The 16,749-nt window shown below is 45.1% G+C and overlaps 1 protein-coding gene across 1 annotated transcript in view; it reads left to right on the top strand.

Annotated features, from left to right (window-relative positions):
* The window catches only part of LOC137536884 (zinc finger protein 852-like), a 34,278-nt gene that overhangs the window by 4,105 nt on the left and 13,424 nt on the right, over window positions 1–16,749 (top strand). Inside the window, exon 5 of the mRNA XM_068259066.1 lies at window positions 11,579–11,667. Within this exon, the coding sequence (XP_068115167.1) occupies window positions 11,579–11,667 (89 nt within the window). The remainder of the gene's footprint in view (window positions 1–11,578; window positions 11,668–16,749) is intronic.

Consider the following 16,749-nt stretch of genomic DNA (forward strand, 5'->3'; position numbering starts at 1 on the left):
AGTATAACATCATAGTACCAACAAATGAGGAGGAGATACTGTACACCATATGAAAGGTCCGTCTCCATTCCTCAGTATAACATCATAGTATACCAACAAATGAGGAGGAGATACTGTACACCATATGAAAGGTCCATCTCCATTCCTCAGTATAGCATCATGTTAGTAGCACTGTACTATCCTTGATAATTGGAAAAGCTCAGTGCTGGGGGACAGCTGGTGGGTAAACCCCTCTGACCGGAAGAGATGTGCACCCCATTATCTCTTCCCCAGCACTCCTGTCACACACACCAGAGCTTGGTGACATCAATCACTGCTAGAGCCACATACATGACTGCTGCCTGTACACAGGAGAATGCATGTTCTATAACTATTATTATCTCCACAATAGATGGACAGAATGTGAGCAACACCTCAGAGGGACGTCTTATCTCCCCGCCGGATGCGAATGCAGATGATAATGGCGTCACACAACATTCTCCAGGAGGAACCCCCATTACTGAAAATACACATCACAGACTTTACCATAAGGAGAGATCACCAGATCCCTCTAAACCTGAGGAATCTTCTTACACATCACATCCTGTTACCCCAAATATCCAGCCAGGATATCATGGTATAAATAGATCACCAGATCACAGTACTTATGGGGAATCTTCTCCTTCTACATCACATACTGTTACACCTCCGGGAGATAAGAGATTTCCATGTTCTGAATGTGACAAGAGTTTTACAATGAATTCTCTTCTGGTTTTACATCAGAGAGTGCATAGTGGAGAGCAACCTTTTTCTTGCCCAGAGTGTGGGAAATGCTTCATTTGGAGAGGACAGCTTCTTACACATCAGAAGAGTCACACAACTGAACGGCCATTTAGATGTACAGAGTGTGGAAAATGCTACATTCGCAATCGAGACCTTCTTAGACACCAGAAAAGCCACACAGGGCAGTGTCCTTTTTCATGTTCAGAGTGTGGGAAAAGTTTTATTTGGAAAGAACAGTTTATTACACATCAGAGAATTCACACAGGTGAACGCCCCTTTTCATGTTCAGAGTGTGGGAAAAGCTTTAATAGGAAAGAAAACCTCACTATGCATATGAGAAGTCATACAGGAGAACGCCCCTTTTCGTGTTCTGAATGTGGGAAAGGGTTCATTCAGAGGAGAGACCTTGTTAGACACCGGAGAATTCACACTGGTGAGCGTCCTTTCCTGTGTACACAGTGTGGGAAAACTTTCATTCATGTGGCTGGGCTTGTTACACACCAAAAAAGTCACACAAATGAGCGTACTTCAAAAGTTCACATGTTTAAGTGTTCAGAGTGTGAGAGAAGTTTCACTAATAAAGGAAGTTTTCTCAGACACCAACGAACTCACACAGGAGAGAGGCCTTTTTCATGTTCAGAGTGTGGGAAATCTTTCTTTGACAAGGCAGAACTTCGTAAACACCAGAGAATTCACACAGGTGTTCCTGCATTTACTTGTTCACATTGTGGGAAGGGTTTCATTCACAGAAAACTCTTTCTGACACACCAGAGAAGTCACACAGGCGAGCGCCCTTTCCCTTGTACTGAGTGTGAGAAAGGTTTCCATTTTAAAAGAGACCTTCTTATACACCAGAGGAGTCACACGGGTGAGCGCCCCTTTTCGTGTTCAGAGTGTGGGAAAGGTTTCAGACAAAAAGCGCACCTTCGCACACACTGGAAAAGTCACACAGGCGAGCGTCCGTTTTCCTGTTTGGAATGTGGAAAATGTTTTACAGAGAAAGGCAACTTAATTGCACATCAGAAAAGACATTCCCGCTAAAGCTGTTTAACCCTTTCGCAGCCAATTTATTTAGAGGCTTTTTTATTTGTTACATTTGTTTGCTACTAAATACCATAGTCCTGCTGCAATGTGTATTTATGGCCACTTGTCACTAGGGGGCAGTGTGAAACAATAACAGAGGGCTTCTGCTTTCAGTTTCTATATCCTCTGCTCTGCAGAGAGGCATCAAAGCATTCCAAAGAATTTACAGCACAACGAGTTCTGCCACCTGAAGTAAAGAGCAGTGCGCTTATCTCAAATGAGATAACTCTATTGAAGCTCCTAATGAGTTAAATACGAATGGTGTCATGATTTCAAAGTTAATTTTTTTTTTATGTGAATAAGGTTAATTGTCTTTTTGGAAATAAAAAGTGTTTTTCTTGAGATGGTGAGTTTCTGTTAGATTGCTGCACCCAGATGCGATATTTCAGAGATGGATACTGTCCAATGAGGGAAGGGACTTGCTGCGTATTGGTCATTGCTGCCATTATTTTAAAAGGTTAAAAACTCACCATTGTTGAAGAAGCGCCAGATAAGGATAAAATAGTTAAAAACCGTTTAAAAAGGGTATAAACATTTTTAAACTATTTTATCCTTATTTGGCGCCTCCCTTTTGAACAATTGTTTATTCTGAGTGCCCACCTTTGGTGAAGGGGTGTTACCCCCTTTCTTCAGCTTCTACGGAGAGCAACATTTTAACCCGAGTGGGGTCGGGTCTAATCTCCCCACCTCCCCCCTTTGTGAGTATATTCTCATATACTGTATTTACTCTTATGACCAATTGGTTTGACATACTGCACTATTGGTGCTCTCAATCTGCTTTGTTTTTCATTGTAGAGGGAAGCCTCTGCATGCTCCGGAGGCTTCCCCAATCCTCATTGGGCCCCTCTGCTTCTTGCTGGGACCCTCTTCTTCTTTGCTGCGATGCTCTCCTCTGTGTATGAGCACAGCCACACTGTGCAGGTGACAGTAGGGTTCACGCCTGCACAGTAGCTCAGAGCAAAAGCTGTGCACAGGCGACTCTGCGCAGGAGAGGAGTGTGCCTGTGAGCATTGTATTGCAGTGATGCGTCCCCGGTTTATATCCCAGCCAGGGCACTATCTGCACAGAGTTTGTATGTTCTCCCCATGTCTAAATGGGTTTCCTCCGGGCACTCCGTTTTTTTCCCACATCCCAAAAACATACTGATAAGTTACGGTAATTGGCTTCCTCCATAAATTGGCCCTAGACTATGTGTATACATACACTACACGATACGTGTAGGTTAGGGAGAAAAGCTACTAGCACTAGATGTTAATCAGAGGTAGATTGGCTCCACTACCGGAGTATTACCCAAAGCTACGTGCACATCTTTGTGAATATCTTGTATATAAAACAGAAGAAAAAGCTTGAGGCACTGTAACTTGCAAAAAAGGGTACCTTTACTCAACAGTATTCAGACAGCGGGAGTGTGGTGGGGGTGACAAAGGCCTGACAAAGGCCTGATACCACTGGCCTCTGAGGAAGCTTATTGTTTAGCGAAACGGCTGTCAGGCCTTTGTCACCCCCACCGCACTCCCGCTGTCTGAATACCGTTGAGTAAAGGTACACTTTTTTTGCAAGTTACAGTGCCTCAAGCTTTTTCTTCTGTTTTATACACTACACGATACATAAATAGACATGTGACTATGGTAGGATTAGATTGTGAGCCTCTCTGATGGACAGTTAAGTGACAAGACAGTATACTCTGTACAGCGCTACGGAAGATGTTGGCGCTATATAAATACTAAATAATACTAATAATTGTATTCAACATTATTGTTGAATATTCTCTAAGGGTTCCAGTGCAGGAACAGAGGGACATAAGAGGATTGGGGAAGCCTCAGGACTATCCAGAGACAAGTTACTTTTTTTTCAGGTCCCCTTTAAAGGACAACTATCAAAGAACCTGTCATTCTGTAAACCCAACATACCTATAGAGCCAGTAACAATAAAAGGCTTTTCAGAAGTCTCTTATCACTGGCCTGTGTGAAGGATAGGCCTTGTGTATCAGAGCCCTGCTTCTTGAGTCGGTGTTGATACCAGGACTGTACCATGTAGATAGGTGCCACTTCCCTGTCATTATTCACAGCGAATGACTTACGGTTTGTTTATGCCCTGCCCACACACACTGCATTCTCACAGATCGGATGAGAACAACTGAGAGAGATTTCAACTACACCAGGAGCTCTTTCTGGCTGTAATCTTGACTGTTTACTTTAGATCTGTGTGAATCAGATGCACAGCAGAGACTGAGGCACACAGAGCTGCAGCTGATGAGTTATTTACACACTATTTTGATGCTATATCTCTGCTTTCTGTCATTCTGAAGACATTTCAGTCATAAGGCCCGGCGGATCGCTCAAACTCACCCTTATCAAGCGAACGACGTACACACGCCCGATTTAGCGGGCGAACGATGGAACGACAAGACGTTCAAACGACCCGTCGTTCGCGGAAATCCGACGTGTGTATGGGCCTATAGGATTACTGCCAGTGAAGATTGTTTCTATATGCTGGATGTGCTGGATACAATCCTCCATAGTAATTCCCACAGTGAAAATTGTTCTCTGTAAATGTCATATTTTCTACACCTAAGAAATGAAAAGATGAAAAAAAGCCTTTGTATTGCTATTTGCCAGTAATTACAAGAAATATATGTAGCATTTAAAATTTTAGTTAACTTCGATAGTTGTACTTTAAGGTGATGTCCTTATCTAATTTGTTCCATACGCATGGCAGCGTTTCCTAGGTTGATTTGTTCTGTTATATGACTTTTTAACTGACTAAACTAGAAGTGACAGACCTCAGTAACAGGACTCTTATTGGAAGACACTCTACACTGGCCTTCCAAAAAGGTCTTGTACCGCCTACAGCTGATACAGAATACTGCTGCCAGACTGCTAACCAACCAACCCCGTCACTGCCACATAACGCCAGTCCTGCACTCCCTTCACTGGCTACCTATAGAGTGGAGGGTCCTATTCAAGATCGGCCTACTGACATTTAAATCCCTGAATAATCTGGACCCTGGATACATGAAAGATATGTTGCAGCTGTGTAGCAATCCTCGCATTCTCAGATCCACAGGTTCTAATAATCTAGTCATACCCAGAGTCCACTTGGAAACTTTTGGTCCCAGAGCCTTCTGTCATGCTGCCCCTACATTTTGGAACTCCTTACCTCAACAGATCAGGACAGCTCCATCCCTGGACGTGTTTAAATCCAGACTGAAAACCCACCTGTTCAGTTTGGCATTTGCAGAAATATAACTTTTGTTGTGTGAATACTTCATCCTACTACCAATTACTGAATCTGAGAGAGCCTAAGCGCTTTGAGTCCTATGGGAGAAAAGCGCTATAGAAATGTTATTGTATTGTATTAAGACCCTCAGTGGCGCACTGCCAATCACAAACTTCAGTAACAAACCACCCCATGATCGACCCCTAAAGCTCGGTTCACAGTGGTCCGTTGCATAACGCATGCGTTATAATGAGTGTGAACTGCAGTGGAGTGCTGTGTATATTTCAGCTAGAGCAGACGGAGGCATCACCTGAGGCAGCCTGCTGTGTATATGTCAGCTACAGCAGACTGAGGCATCACCTGAGGCAGCCTGCTGTGTATATCTCAGCTAGAGCCGACTGAGGCATCCCCTGAGGCAGCCTGCTGTGTATATCTCAGCTACAGCAGACTGAGGCATCACCCGAGGCAGCCTGCTGTGTATATCTCAGCTACAGCAGACTGAGGCATCACCTGAGGCAGTCTTCTGTGTATATCTCAGCAAGAGCAGACTGAGGCATCACCTGAGGCAGCCTGCTGTGTATATCTCAGCTAGAGCAGACTGAGGAATCACCTGAGGCAGCCTGCTGTGTATATCTCAGCTAGAGCAGACTGAGGCATCACCTGTTCTTCGTGCCTGCTGTGTATATTTCACCTAGAGCAGACTGAGGCATCACCTGAGGCAGCCTGCTGTGTATATCTCAGCTAGAGCAGACTGAGGCATCACCTGAGACAGCCTGCTGTGTATATCTCAGCTAGAGCAGACTGAGGCATCACCTGAGGCAGCCTGCTGTGTATATCTTAGCTAGAGCAGACTGAGGCATCACCTGAGGCAGCCTGCTGTGTATATCTCAGCTAGAGCAGACTGAGGCATCACCTGAGGCAGCCTGCTGTGTATATCTCAGCTAGAGCAGACTGAGGCATCACCTGAGGCAGGCTGCTGTGTATATCTCAGCTACAGCAGACTGAGGCATCACCTGAGGCAGCCTGCTATGTATATCTCAGCTACAGAAGACCGAGGCATCACCTGAGGCAGCCTGCTGTGTATATCTCAGCTACAGCAGACTGAGGCATCACCTGAGGCAGCCTGCTATGTATATCTCAGCTACAGAAGACCGAGGCATCACCTGAGGCAGCCTGCTATGTATATCTCAGCTACAGCAGACTGAGGCATCACCTGTTCTTCATGCCTGTCTGTCTGACACCTTACAAGTATGACCACTACATCTCTTCTTCACTTTTAACTTCCCCTCAGATTTCTTCCCATGATCTGTTCTTATTTATCCAATGACACTCTCCTCCAGTTGTCATCACTACGCATAACTTTTTATCTAGGGCCGTGCCAATAGCCTAGAAGGGCTGGGAAGCACACACGCACGCACGCACGCACGCACGCACGCACACACACACACACACACACACACACACACACACACACGCACGCACGCACGCACGCACGCACGCACGCACACACACACACACACACACACACACACACACCTGAATCCAGTGCCTCTCAGCAGAGCAGGATCATCCACTAGGCAACCTAGGCAGGTGCTTGGGGCCTAGTGGGTGTCAAGGGGCCCACCTGCCACCTTCTATGAAAGGGGTCCCCAAACGTTTTTGTGTCAAGGGCCGGGTCAACATACTGAGACTGCTGGAGGGCCGGAACATACATAAAATGATGTTAAAAAAACATTACAATGAATCTAGGTATTCATTCCCACCAATCATGCCCAGAGGAGAACTTTTAGCAGCCATTCAGTCATGCGGTACCTGAAGAACGTCTTTGTGCGCCAGACAGTGAAGCATACCCAGGTGACAACCTGCCGGGCAGTTGGACAGCAGTGTCACCTGATGCAGAATTGGATTGGAAGTCAGCGAATTACTGCTCGCTGGCTTCATGTAGATGGGTGGTGCCAGCACTGCTGTTCCATATGTGGGCCACCAATATTTAAAAGTGCAGTGATCTACATCTATAAGTTATACATTTTGTGTTTGGGGGACAGTGAAAAGGCCACATCCCACAATCTATCACTGCTGAATATGCAGAGCACCCCTTTGTTGTCCCTGATGGCTAAACACACCTCCAGGGATGATTTGCATATTCAGCAGTGATGCATTGTGGGACACCGCAAATGCTCACTCCAACCTGAATAATCTCAAATACCTTATTTTTAATAAGGCAAATTTCTGTTCCTCTCAGACACAAACCACAATAGATAAATGTGGCTGTAGTTCCTCTATTCTTCACTAGATGGAGCACTTACAGGAAGGGGGAGGGACTTGCAAACAGGAAGTTCCAGGTTAAAGGTGTAATAGGAATTAGGAGACATTGCTGATACTGGCAGGCTGCACAGAGTGTAATATTCTGTTGGCACTGGCAACAAGGAAGGTAATCTTATCACACACATCACTCTCTGTGTCTCTTTTTATTCTTTCTCTTACCTTGTTGTCCCTTGCTCTGTCTGCACCTTCCTTACCTCAGGAAACAACAGCTCATTCTGCTCAGATACCACCTGTGCCCAGTTTTGCTAGCAAGGTATTATTTTGTGTTATCTTATTATTCATACATAATAATAGATATACACATATTATTTTATATTTAGTAGAAGGATGCTCCAGAGGCTTATCCAATCCTCATCATCCTCTGTGCTTCCTCTGATTTGCGGCCATGCTCCCCTCTGTATGAGCTTATCTGCACTGCACAAGCGCCAGTAGGGTTCACACATGCGCAGTAGCGTGGAGCCACTTGTGCACGGAACAAAACACTGTGCAGCACGAGCAGGTCCATGATAGCGCAGGCCGTACTTTGCACCCAGGCAGTGCATCCGTGCTTTTACATGGAGAATCGTGTGGCCGTGAGCACTGCGTTCAACATCATGGTTGAATATTTTCTAAGGGTTCCAGTGCAGTAATGGCAGGTCGTAGAAAGATTGGTGAAACCTCTGGACAATTCCGAGGCTTCCTTATACTGAGGCATCTAACTTTTTCTTTGGTCTGGCTTCAGGCACCCTGTAAACAGGGCCGGATTTACCATAAGGCACTGTAGGAACATGCCCACAGGCGACTGATGATCGAAATATGTCTCACGCTCCTCCCTGCCTGCCTCTTTCCCTATACAGAGTCCTGAGTGGGGTGTAAATGGGAGGCTACTCACACTGCTCTCTGCATTCCACTAACCAGACCTCCCTTCAGTCGGTGGCACCTCTAGCTTCCTAATTCCTGGAGGCACCTCTAGCTACTTAATACCGAGGATAGCTCTGGGCTAGCTACCTAATACTAAGGGGCACCTGTAGCTTCCTATGACGGGCAAGGGAACTTAGAGAGAAGTGACAGCTGGGTCAGCCAGCACACTTGTGGTGCGGTTCTGGGGGGTTTTGTAGGTTCAGGAAGAGGGAAGTTTAGGGTGCCAGGCCATCTGTGCCTATAGGCTCCTGTGATGTAAGCAGTTGGCTGATGGTGTAATGGTTAAGGGCTCTGCCTCTGACACAGGAGACCAGGGTTCGAATCTCGGCTCTGCCTGTTCAGTAAGCCAGCACTAATTCAGTAGGAGACCTTTGGCAAGTCTCCCTTACACTGCTACTGCCAATAGAGCGCGCCCTAGTGGCTGCTGCTCTGCTCTGGCGCTTTGAGTCCGCAAGGAGAAAAGCGCAATATAAATTTTATTTGTCTTGTCTTGTCTTGTAAATCCAGGCCTGCCTGTAAACACTCAAAAGACAATACTATATGGAATCCTGCAAAGTATGTATACAGTATATGATGTACAAAGTTAATAACTGGGCTGCAGTTTGACTTAACAGTAGTCTGGATGGTGTGTTAGATTGAGGAGTTGTTTATAGTGTTTAGGGAAGAGTTTTGTAATGGTGCAACTTCAGGGAACCTCATAGGGAAATTCAGCTAATGTAATTGGGTGGACAGCAACCTCAGGAACTGCTAGGTTTCCAATAGGTTGTAGTAAACTATACACACACTATTTAGCCAAACACGATGCTTTGTGCTGTAGGAGGGTGCTGTAATTAGAACTGCTCCCGCCCTATTTGGATTCCTGCTAGGTCCCCTAAATAGGCCAGCACCCTTATAATTTACCTTTAGGTGATTTTCTTGCTCCACGGGAAGCAGAATTCCCACAATCAGAATAACGGCTGGTGCACACCAAGAGCGCTTCTGAGCGCTTTTTAAAATGAGATTTGAAAAGCGCTTGGCTAATGTATTTGAATGGGATGGAGCACACCAGAGCGATGAGCTTTTTTCCCAAATGCAAACGTGGGTCCTGCAGCATTTTTGCTGATTTCTGATGCCATTCAGCCTCAATGTTAAGTATAGGAAAGTTGAAAATCGCACTGAAAAGCGCTGGAACAGAAGGATCTTCCAAGCGTTTTTGTCACAGAAGCTGTTCAGCTCTACTGTAACAAAAAATAAAAAACACTACACAAAAACGCTCCAAAAATTGATAGGCATGATTAGAAAATCGCTCTGCACATGCCTAGAATCGCCTAGAAAAATCACTTCAAAAAGCTTTAAGCGTTTGCGATTACGCTAGTGCTTTTTGGTGTGCACTGGCCCTCAGATCTATGCACAGAGCTAATCAGCATAGCAAAATAATGATCAATTACCTGACAGTCTGATTAACCAGCTGCCAGGTCATCTAGTATGAGGGTCAACAGATATTGTATAATATGAGCAGATTGTGTAGGTTAACCCTCATACTAGATAGAGTTGGTAAAATTGGTCAGTTATTTTCCAATCAATTGAACAGGTGTACCAGGCTTTACAGGGACCATAGTGGCCTGATTGATCTGTCCCTGATCGGAGAAAGTGACCAATGCTGTACACGATCTAAGTTTCCATGAGAATGGATGATAAATAATTGATTATACCGCTGCCCAGCCACCCACATCTTGCTGTTACTCCTTTCACCCACCAACTGAAAATGTTACCTTTCACCGGAGTACTCTTCCAGTCCAATTACTGACCAAAATAATTGAAAGTTTATTGATCAAATATTATGGGGTCAATAGATCACAGTCATATTTGGTCAAAGTGACCAAACCAAACTGTGTATTGCAAGTTTTACAATAAGGCTGAGATAATCAGCACAGTATTCCTAGGAGAACTGTGACTTAAAGGAACACTATCAATTAACAACTGGGATGGGAATAGTTTAAGTGTTCATAAAGACTGCTGTATAACTCCCCCTGCTTATCTCTTCCTTTAATGTTATTAAATGACTTTCACAATTTACTGATGGAGGGTGAGACCAGTGCATCATGAGGAGGAGAGGGGAATCCCTCTCCCTACATCTGTTAACCCTGTGTGTACTTTATACCTTTCGCAGGTGACATGTCTCACTATCTTAAACTGCAGCTCTTTGTCTCTCTGTATGAGCCGTCTGAGGAGAATAATGCACTGAGAGCAGAGGAAATGTATCTTATGTGCAACATTTGTAATTGTGTGTGAAACCTGATACCAAGGCAGGATTTTCATATTAAAGGTTTTTTTTTTTTTTTGCTTTCAAAGAAAAATACTCTGTAGTCATCTGAGATACTGAGATATGCAGAGACCAGTACTGGCTGTGTCACATTTTGCATGAAGCACAGACTCCCCTTTGCTAATGATTTGTACCAATGTAGCTACAACTAACACTCAAGAAATTACAGCTTTTGCCTCTGACATTTAACAGGAAAAGTAGGAAAATGCTCACACAGCTACTTAGACATTGTTTGTACATTGTGCTTTTAGAACACTTGGTTATTGATAGTGTTCCTTTAATCAAAGCACAGATAGTTTTGTTTTATGCACCAGTCTGGAGTAGCCTGTAAATTCATTTTCTCCACCAGAACACACTCAGAGCCCATATCTCTTAATGGAAAAGACATGAAACATTTATGGGTCTTCACAGTGAAGGTGGGGTCTTTATGAAAGCACAGACCTAACTAGAGAGGTAAGGAGGACTCTGGGAGTGCCCACAGTGATCATTGTTATTGTGTATTTACAAACACAATTGTAAAGGAGTGATGATGACTTTGGAGAGACGGCTAGCAATCAGTTCAGTTTTCTTTGACAGTCCACCATGTTAGTTTCTTGTCCCCATTGCCAAAGACATGGCAGAACAAGTATTACATTTGACAATAAGATCACAGATTTGCTGAAGGGAAAGGTGAACAGTGATGGGAATTATGGGAGATTATCCAGTAACAGGTTTCTCTATGGTAACATTGTATGAATCAGGTTCTTAAAAGGTGTCAGAATGTCACTGTCTATTTCTCCATGCAGGAGGGGCAGTATTTAGAAGGACACAAGGACCTATACAAGGACATCATGATGAAGAATCAGCCGCCCCTTACATCACCAGGTAACAGGACACTTTAATTTCTTGTAAAGGAGAGGCCACTACAGAGGGTACACCTAGATCCCCCACATCATCTGATAATCACATAGAGACAATGTATTTAGTCAGTGTTTGTGTTTCTTACAGATGGATCCAGTGACAGAAACTCACAAGAGGGATGTGCAGGTCCTCTTTATTCCAGAAATAGTACAAAGGATCACACTATCCCTCACCAGGTAAGTCAAGCTGAGGTTAATAAAAAAAAAAATTCAAGAAACGAATTAGAATTCCCAATAGTATATTGAATAAACTGCAAAAATTTGCATACAATATATCTGCAAATACATCTTTATGCAAATTTGCATACAAATGCAAATACAATTGTATGCACAGTTTTGCAGTTTATTCAATATAGTATTGGGAATTCTAGTTCATTTCTTGAACTTTTTTTTTTTATTGGTTTGATTATTAGGGCTGGTCTGACACCAATTCCCTGTATATACAGTGGGTTGCAAAAGTATTCGGCCTCCTTGAAGTTTTCCACATTTTGTCACATTACTGCCACAAACATGCATCAATTTTATTGGAAGTCCACGTGAAAGACCAATACAAAGTCGTGTACATGTGAGAAGTGGATTGAAAATCATACATGATTCCAAACATTTTTTACAAATAAATAACTGCAAAGTGGGGTGTGCGTTATTATTCGGCCCCCTGAGTCAATACTTTGTAGAACCACCTTTTGCTGCAATTACAGCTGCCAGTCTTTTAGGGTATGTCTCTACCAGCTTTGCACATGTAGAGACTGAAATCCTTGCCCATTCTTCTTTGCAAAACAGCTCCAGCTCAGTCAGATTAGATGGACAGCGTTTGTGAACAGCAGTTTTCAGATCTTGCCACAGATTCTCGATTGGATTTAGATCTGGACTTTGACTGGGCCATTCTAACCCATGGATATGTTTTGTTTTAAACCATTTCATTGTTGCCCTGGCTTTATGTTTAGGGTCATTGTCCTGCTGGAAGGTGAACCTCCGCCCCAGTCTCAAGTCTTTTGCAGTCTCCAAGAGGTTTTCTTCCAAGTTTGCCCTGTATTTGGCTCCATCCATCTTCCCATCACCTCTGACCAGCTTCCCTGTCCCTGCTGAAGAGATGCACCCCCTGAGCATGATGCTGCCACCACCATATTTGACAGTGGGGATGGTGTGTTCAGAGTGATGTGCAGTGTTCGTTTTCTGCCACACATAGCGTTTTGCATTTTGGCCAAAAAGTTCAATTTTGGTCTCATCTGACCAGAGCACCTTCTTCCACATGGTTACTGTGTCCCCCACATGGCTTGTGGCAAACTGCAAAAGGGACTTATTATGCTTTCTGTTAACAATGGCTTTCTTCTTGCCACTCTTCCATAAAGGCCAACTTTGTACAGTGCATGACTAATAGTTGTCCTATGGACAGAGTCTCCCACCTGAGCTGTAGATCTCTGCAGCTCGTCCAGAGTCACCATGGGCCTCTTGACTGCATTTCTGATCAGCGCTCTCCTTGTTCGGCCTGTGAGTTTAGGTCGATGGTCTTGTCTTGGTAGGTGTACAGTTGTACCATACTCCCTTCATTTCTGAATGATCGCTTGAACAGTGCTCCGTGGGATGTTCAAGGCTTTGGAAATCTTTTTGTAGCCTAAGCCTGCTTTAAATTTCTCAATAACTTGATCCTTGACCTGTCTGGTGTGTTCTTTGGACTTCATGGTGTTGTTGCTCCCAAGATTCTCTTAGACAACCTTTGAGGCCCTCACAGAGCAGCTGTATTTGTACTGACATTAGATTACACACAGGAGCACTCTATTTAGTCATTAGCACTCATCAGGCAATGTCTATAGGCAACTGACTGATAGATCAAAGGGTGCTGAATAATTATGCACACACCACTTTGCAGTTATTTATTTGTAAAAAAATGTTTGAAATCATGTATGATTTTCGTTCCACTTCTCATGTGTACACCACTGGAACGATTGCGGAACTTTCCCTGTGATCAGCGCACAACGCGTGCGCTGACACGGCGGAAATCCTCCACAAGCGTATAATTTGCAGGAACCCAGCAAAAGGTGCTACGCACCTGTAGAGGGAAAATTCCTGTCGGCAGATGGCGCTGGGGAGTGCAGAGGAACCAATCCTCGATACCTCCACAAATGCCAGACAGGAATTGTACGAAACGCAGAACGCAATCGCAAGAGAGGCGAATGAGAATGAGCAAAGGGACAGATTGTATGTGTGTGCGCCAATCTAGTCGCCACCCCGCGACCGCGCACACACAACAGCAGATATGAAATAGGAACGCGATCGCGAGAGGTGCGATCGCCAGACGTGACACAAGGCAGATCAGAACAGAATACGAGGTTAGCAAAGGCACAGCAAATAATACAATGAGAATATACGGAAAACAACAAACGCTAGCTAACCGCGAACACCGCACTCATTCGCAACAGTGCACGCGGTTATGCGCGGTCTCCACGTGATAAGCACAATAGAGACAAGCACGCCTAACTAACCATTAACAGACAAACATGAAACAGAGGACGCGAGCGCTTGCTTAACGGTTACCTCACCAAGCCTCCAGCAAGCGTAGCAGACAAGACAGACACACGAAAACAGGGACAAGCGAGAGATAGGATCCACAGCACTAGCGAAAAGTGGCTAGCGCGATCCAGGTACAGAGTAGCAGAACAAAAGGATCCCCAGCGCTAGCGAAAAGTGGCTAGCGCGATCCCAGAAGACAGAACAGAAGGATCCCCAGCGCTAGCGAAAAGTAGCTAGCGCGATCCCAGGAGACAGAACAGAAGGATCCCCAGCGCTAGCGAAAAGTAGCTAGCGCGATCCCAGGAGACAGAACAGAAGGATCCCCAGCGCTAGCGAAAAGTAGCTAGCGCGATCCCAGGAGACAGAACAGAAGAGATAGCTGGTAGCAACCGCTGCAGCAGCTATACTCCAAGAACAGAGATCAGAACCATTTCCTGTCGACCACCGTAGGGACTGGACAATGGCAACAGGCAAGACAAGACAGAACAGGCAATACAGATAATACAATCCTAACTGCACTAGGGAAATCTGCCTAGCGCAGATTCAGTAATTACTCTAAGCTGATGTTCAAACAGAGAGCAAGGCTGACACCCCACCAGGAGTGTTACATAGGACGAAATCCTTATGAACAGCGAAGCAATGTGGGAAAGACATAGTACTTATAGTACACGCCTCCAATGAATGTGGCCAGGCAATTTGCATGACAACGTATGCAAATTCCTCTGCAAGCACAAGCTGCAAAACTGACAGAAGCTCTTCTTTCCAGAGTCCTGCAGCATGCAAACTTACACAATGGTCAAAAGGCTGGCTGCCTGCACAGGCAGCTGAGCAAATCATTACAGTACCCCCCCCCCTCCAGGGTCGAATTCCAGACGACCCTCAAAACTGCTATTAGCAACAGACTCAAACTGAAGACTCATGAAGGTTGGGGTAGCCCGACAAGGTCCAATTCCAGAGTCAGTCCACCCGAAACCGACCTCATCGGAAACAGAAGCCACCGAAACATGCCCATCTGTACTACCAGTCTCAGTATAACACCCATCAGGACTGTGACTGCCAGAGAAGAAGCCATCGACACCCTCCAGACAATACCCACCACCTTCCAAGGAGCGTCCGAAAATACCAAACTTGCCACAATACCTGTTCGAAGTGTCCCTTACAACACAAAAGCCACCGTTGATCTTATCCAGGGGACCAAGCAAAATTTCTCCCGGAATCTCCCAGAACCTTTTGAAGCTCCACAGAGATCCCAAGAGGGCAGAACAATCACCAGGCTCACATGGAGAATTACCAAGAACCCCCATGGAACCAATGACAATTCCGGATTCAGAATTACGAGGACACCCATCAAGATGAAGACTTTCAGGGACCACTTCTGGGCATGCAAGCAGGCAGGCTAAATCAGAGCATGTCTCCACCGAGGAAGCATCTGAGTACGCTGGTAACCGAGGCACACTTGGGCTTTCTGGGTCACAGAGCACACTGGGGTACACCAGCACAGGAGAAACCTCAGGACATGTCGGGGAACTGCCAACCTCAGAGTCCGGCACGAGGAAACCAAAACCAGGACTGGGCAGAGAATCATCACGAGCAATGGTCTCAAGCACTGGACTTTCAAAAGAAGACTCGGATTCAAATTCGGAAATTTCTGTGACTGCAATATCATCATTGACTACACATGACTGAAGCTCCACCAGAGCTGAAAAGGTAGCCAGCAAGGCAGCAATGCCTACGGAAGAGGGCAACACCTCAGAAGGACTTGGGGGACAGGAGACATCTCCTACAAGTTCTGCACCCTTTGGGAGGAACTCTGAGACCTCCAGAACATCAAACAAGACCTCAGGAACATCATTTTTCAAGTTTTCTAGGAAGGATTCTGAACTATCCATGTTACAGGGCAAAACTGGAACTTTATTTTGTGGACAGGGCAGATGTCCCAGGAATGGTTCCACCATAACCTGAGACTGGATCTCATCATCATGAGGGGAATGTACAGGTATATTTACTGGAACACACACTGACTCCCTAACTTCATTCTCACTGTACCCAGAATTCTGCGTGGCAGTCAAACTAGCTTGTAACTCCAAAACTGCAGAAAAACAAGTAAAAATAGCAGCAATACCTAGACGAGCCTCTAGGGGCAGGGCAGGAGATATTGTACAAGGCAATGTTGACTCATCCAGAGTACAGGGTGGAGAGTCAAAACTTCCCTCAGAGCAAGAAAGGGACTCATAAATGTCAGTGTGATTGGACATCATATTGTTATTCATGGTACAGGGCAGGTTCAGAGAAAGCGTCTCTGAATAAGGCAAAGAGGGTTCAGCATCAGATTCGCAAAACCGAAGCGCTGTCTCACTCTTAGATTCGGCTAACAATGTCGAATCCGAGGAATCAGAACGCAAAACCTGCGAATCAAAATTCACTTTAGGTTGTGAAACTGACGCTTCTATAGCGCAAACCTCCGCGATCTGCGGAGCAGACTGCAAGGCATCTAGGACCGAAACGATGAAGCAACTGTCCCCAGGCAACGGGCCCTTACAGGTGTGAACAGGGTGAGACAGAGACTCATCTACAGAAGAAATAGTGACATCAACAGGACAAACTTTATTAGGCATATTAAATTTACTTTTGACGCTGCATAGTCGAGAACTTTTCCCCATAGCAGGGTCACAGACGGAAGATCTCAAAGATCTGTTTCTAAATGACAAAGGATCCCACACATCCTTGAGGAAACCGGCAGACTCATGCCGA

This window comes from Hyperolius riggenbachi, chromosome 10 (assembly GCF_040937935.1).
Source record: "Hyperolius riggenbachi isolate aHypRig1 chromosome 10, aHypRig1.pri, whole genome shotgun sequence".
NCBI classification, from domain to species: Eukaryota; Metazoa; Chordata; class Amphibia; order Anura; family Hyperoliidae; genus Hyperolius; species Hyperolius riggenbachi.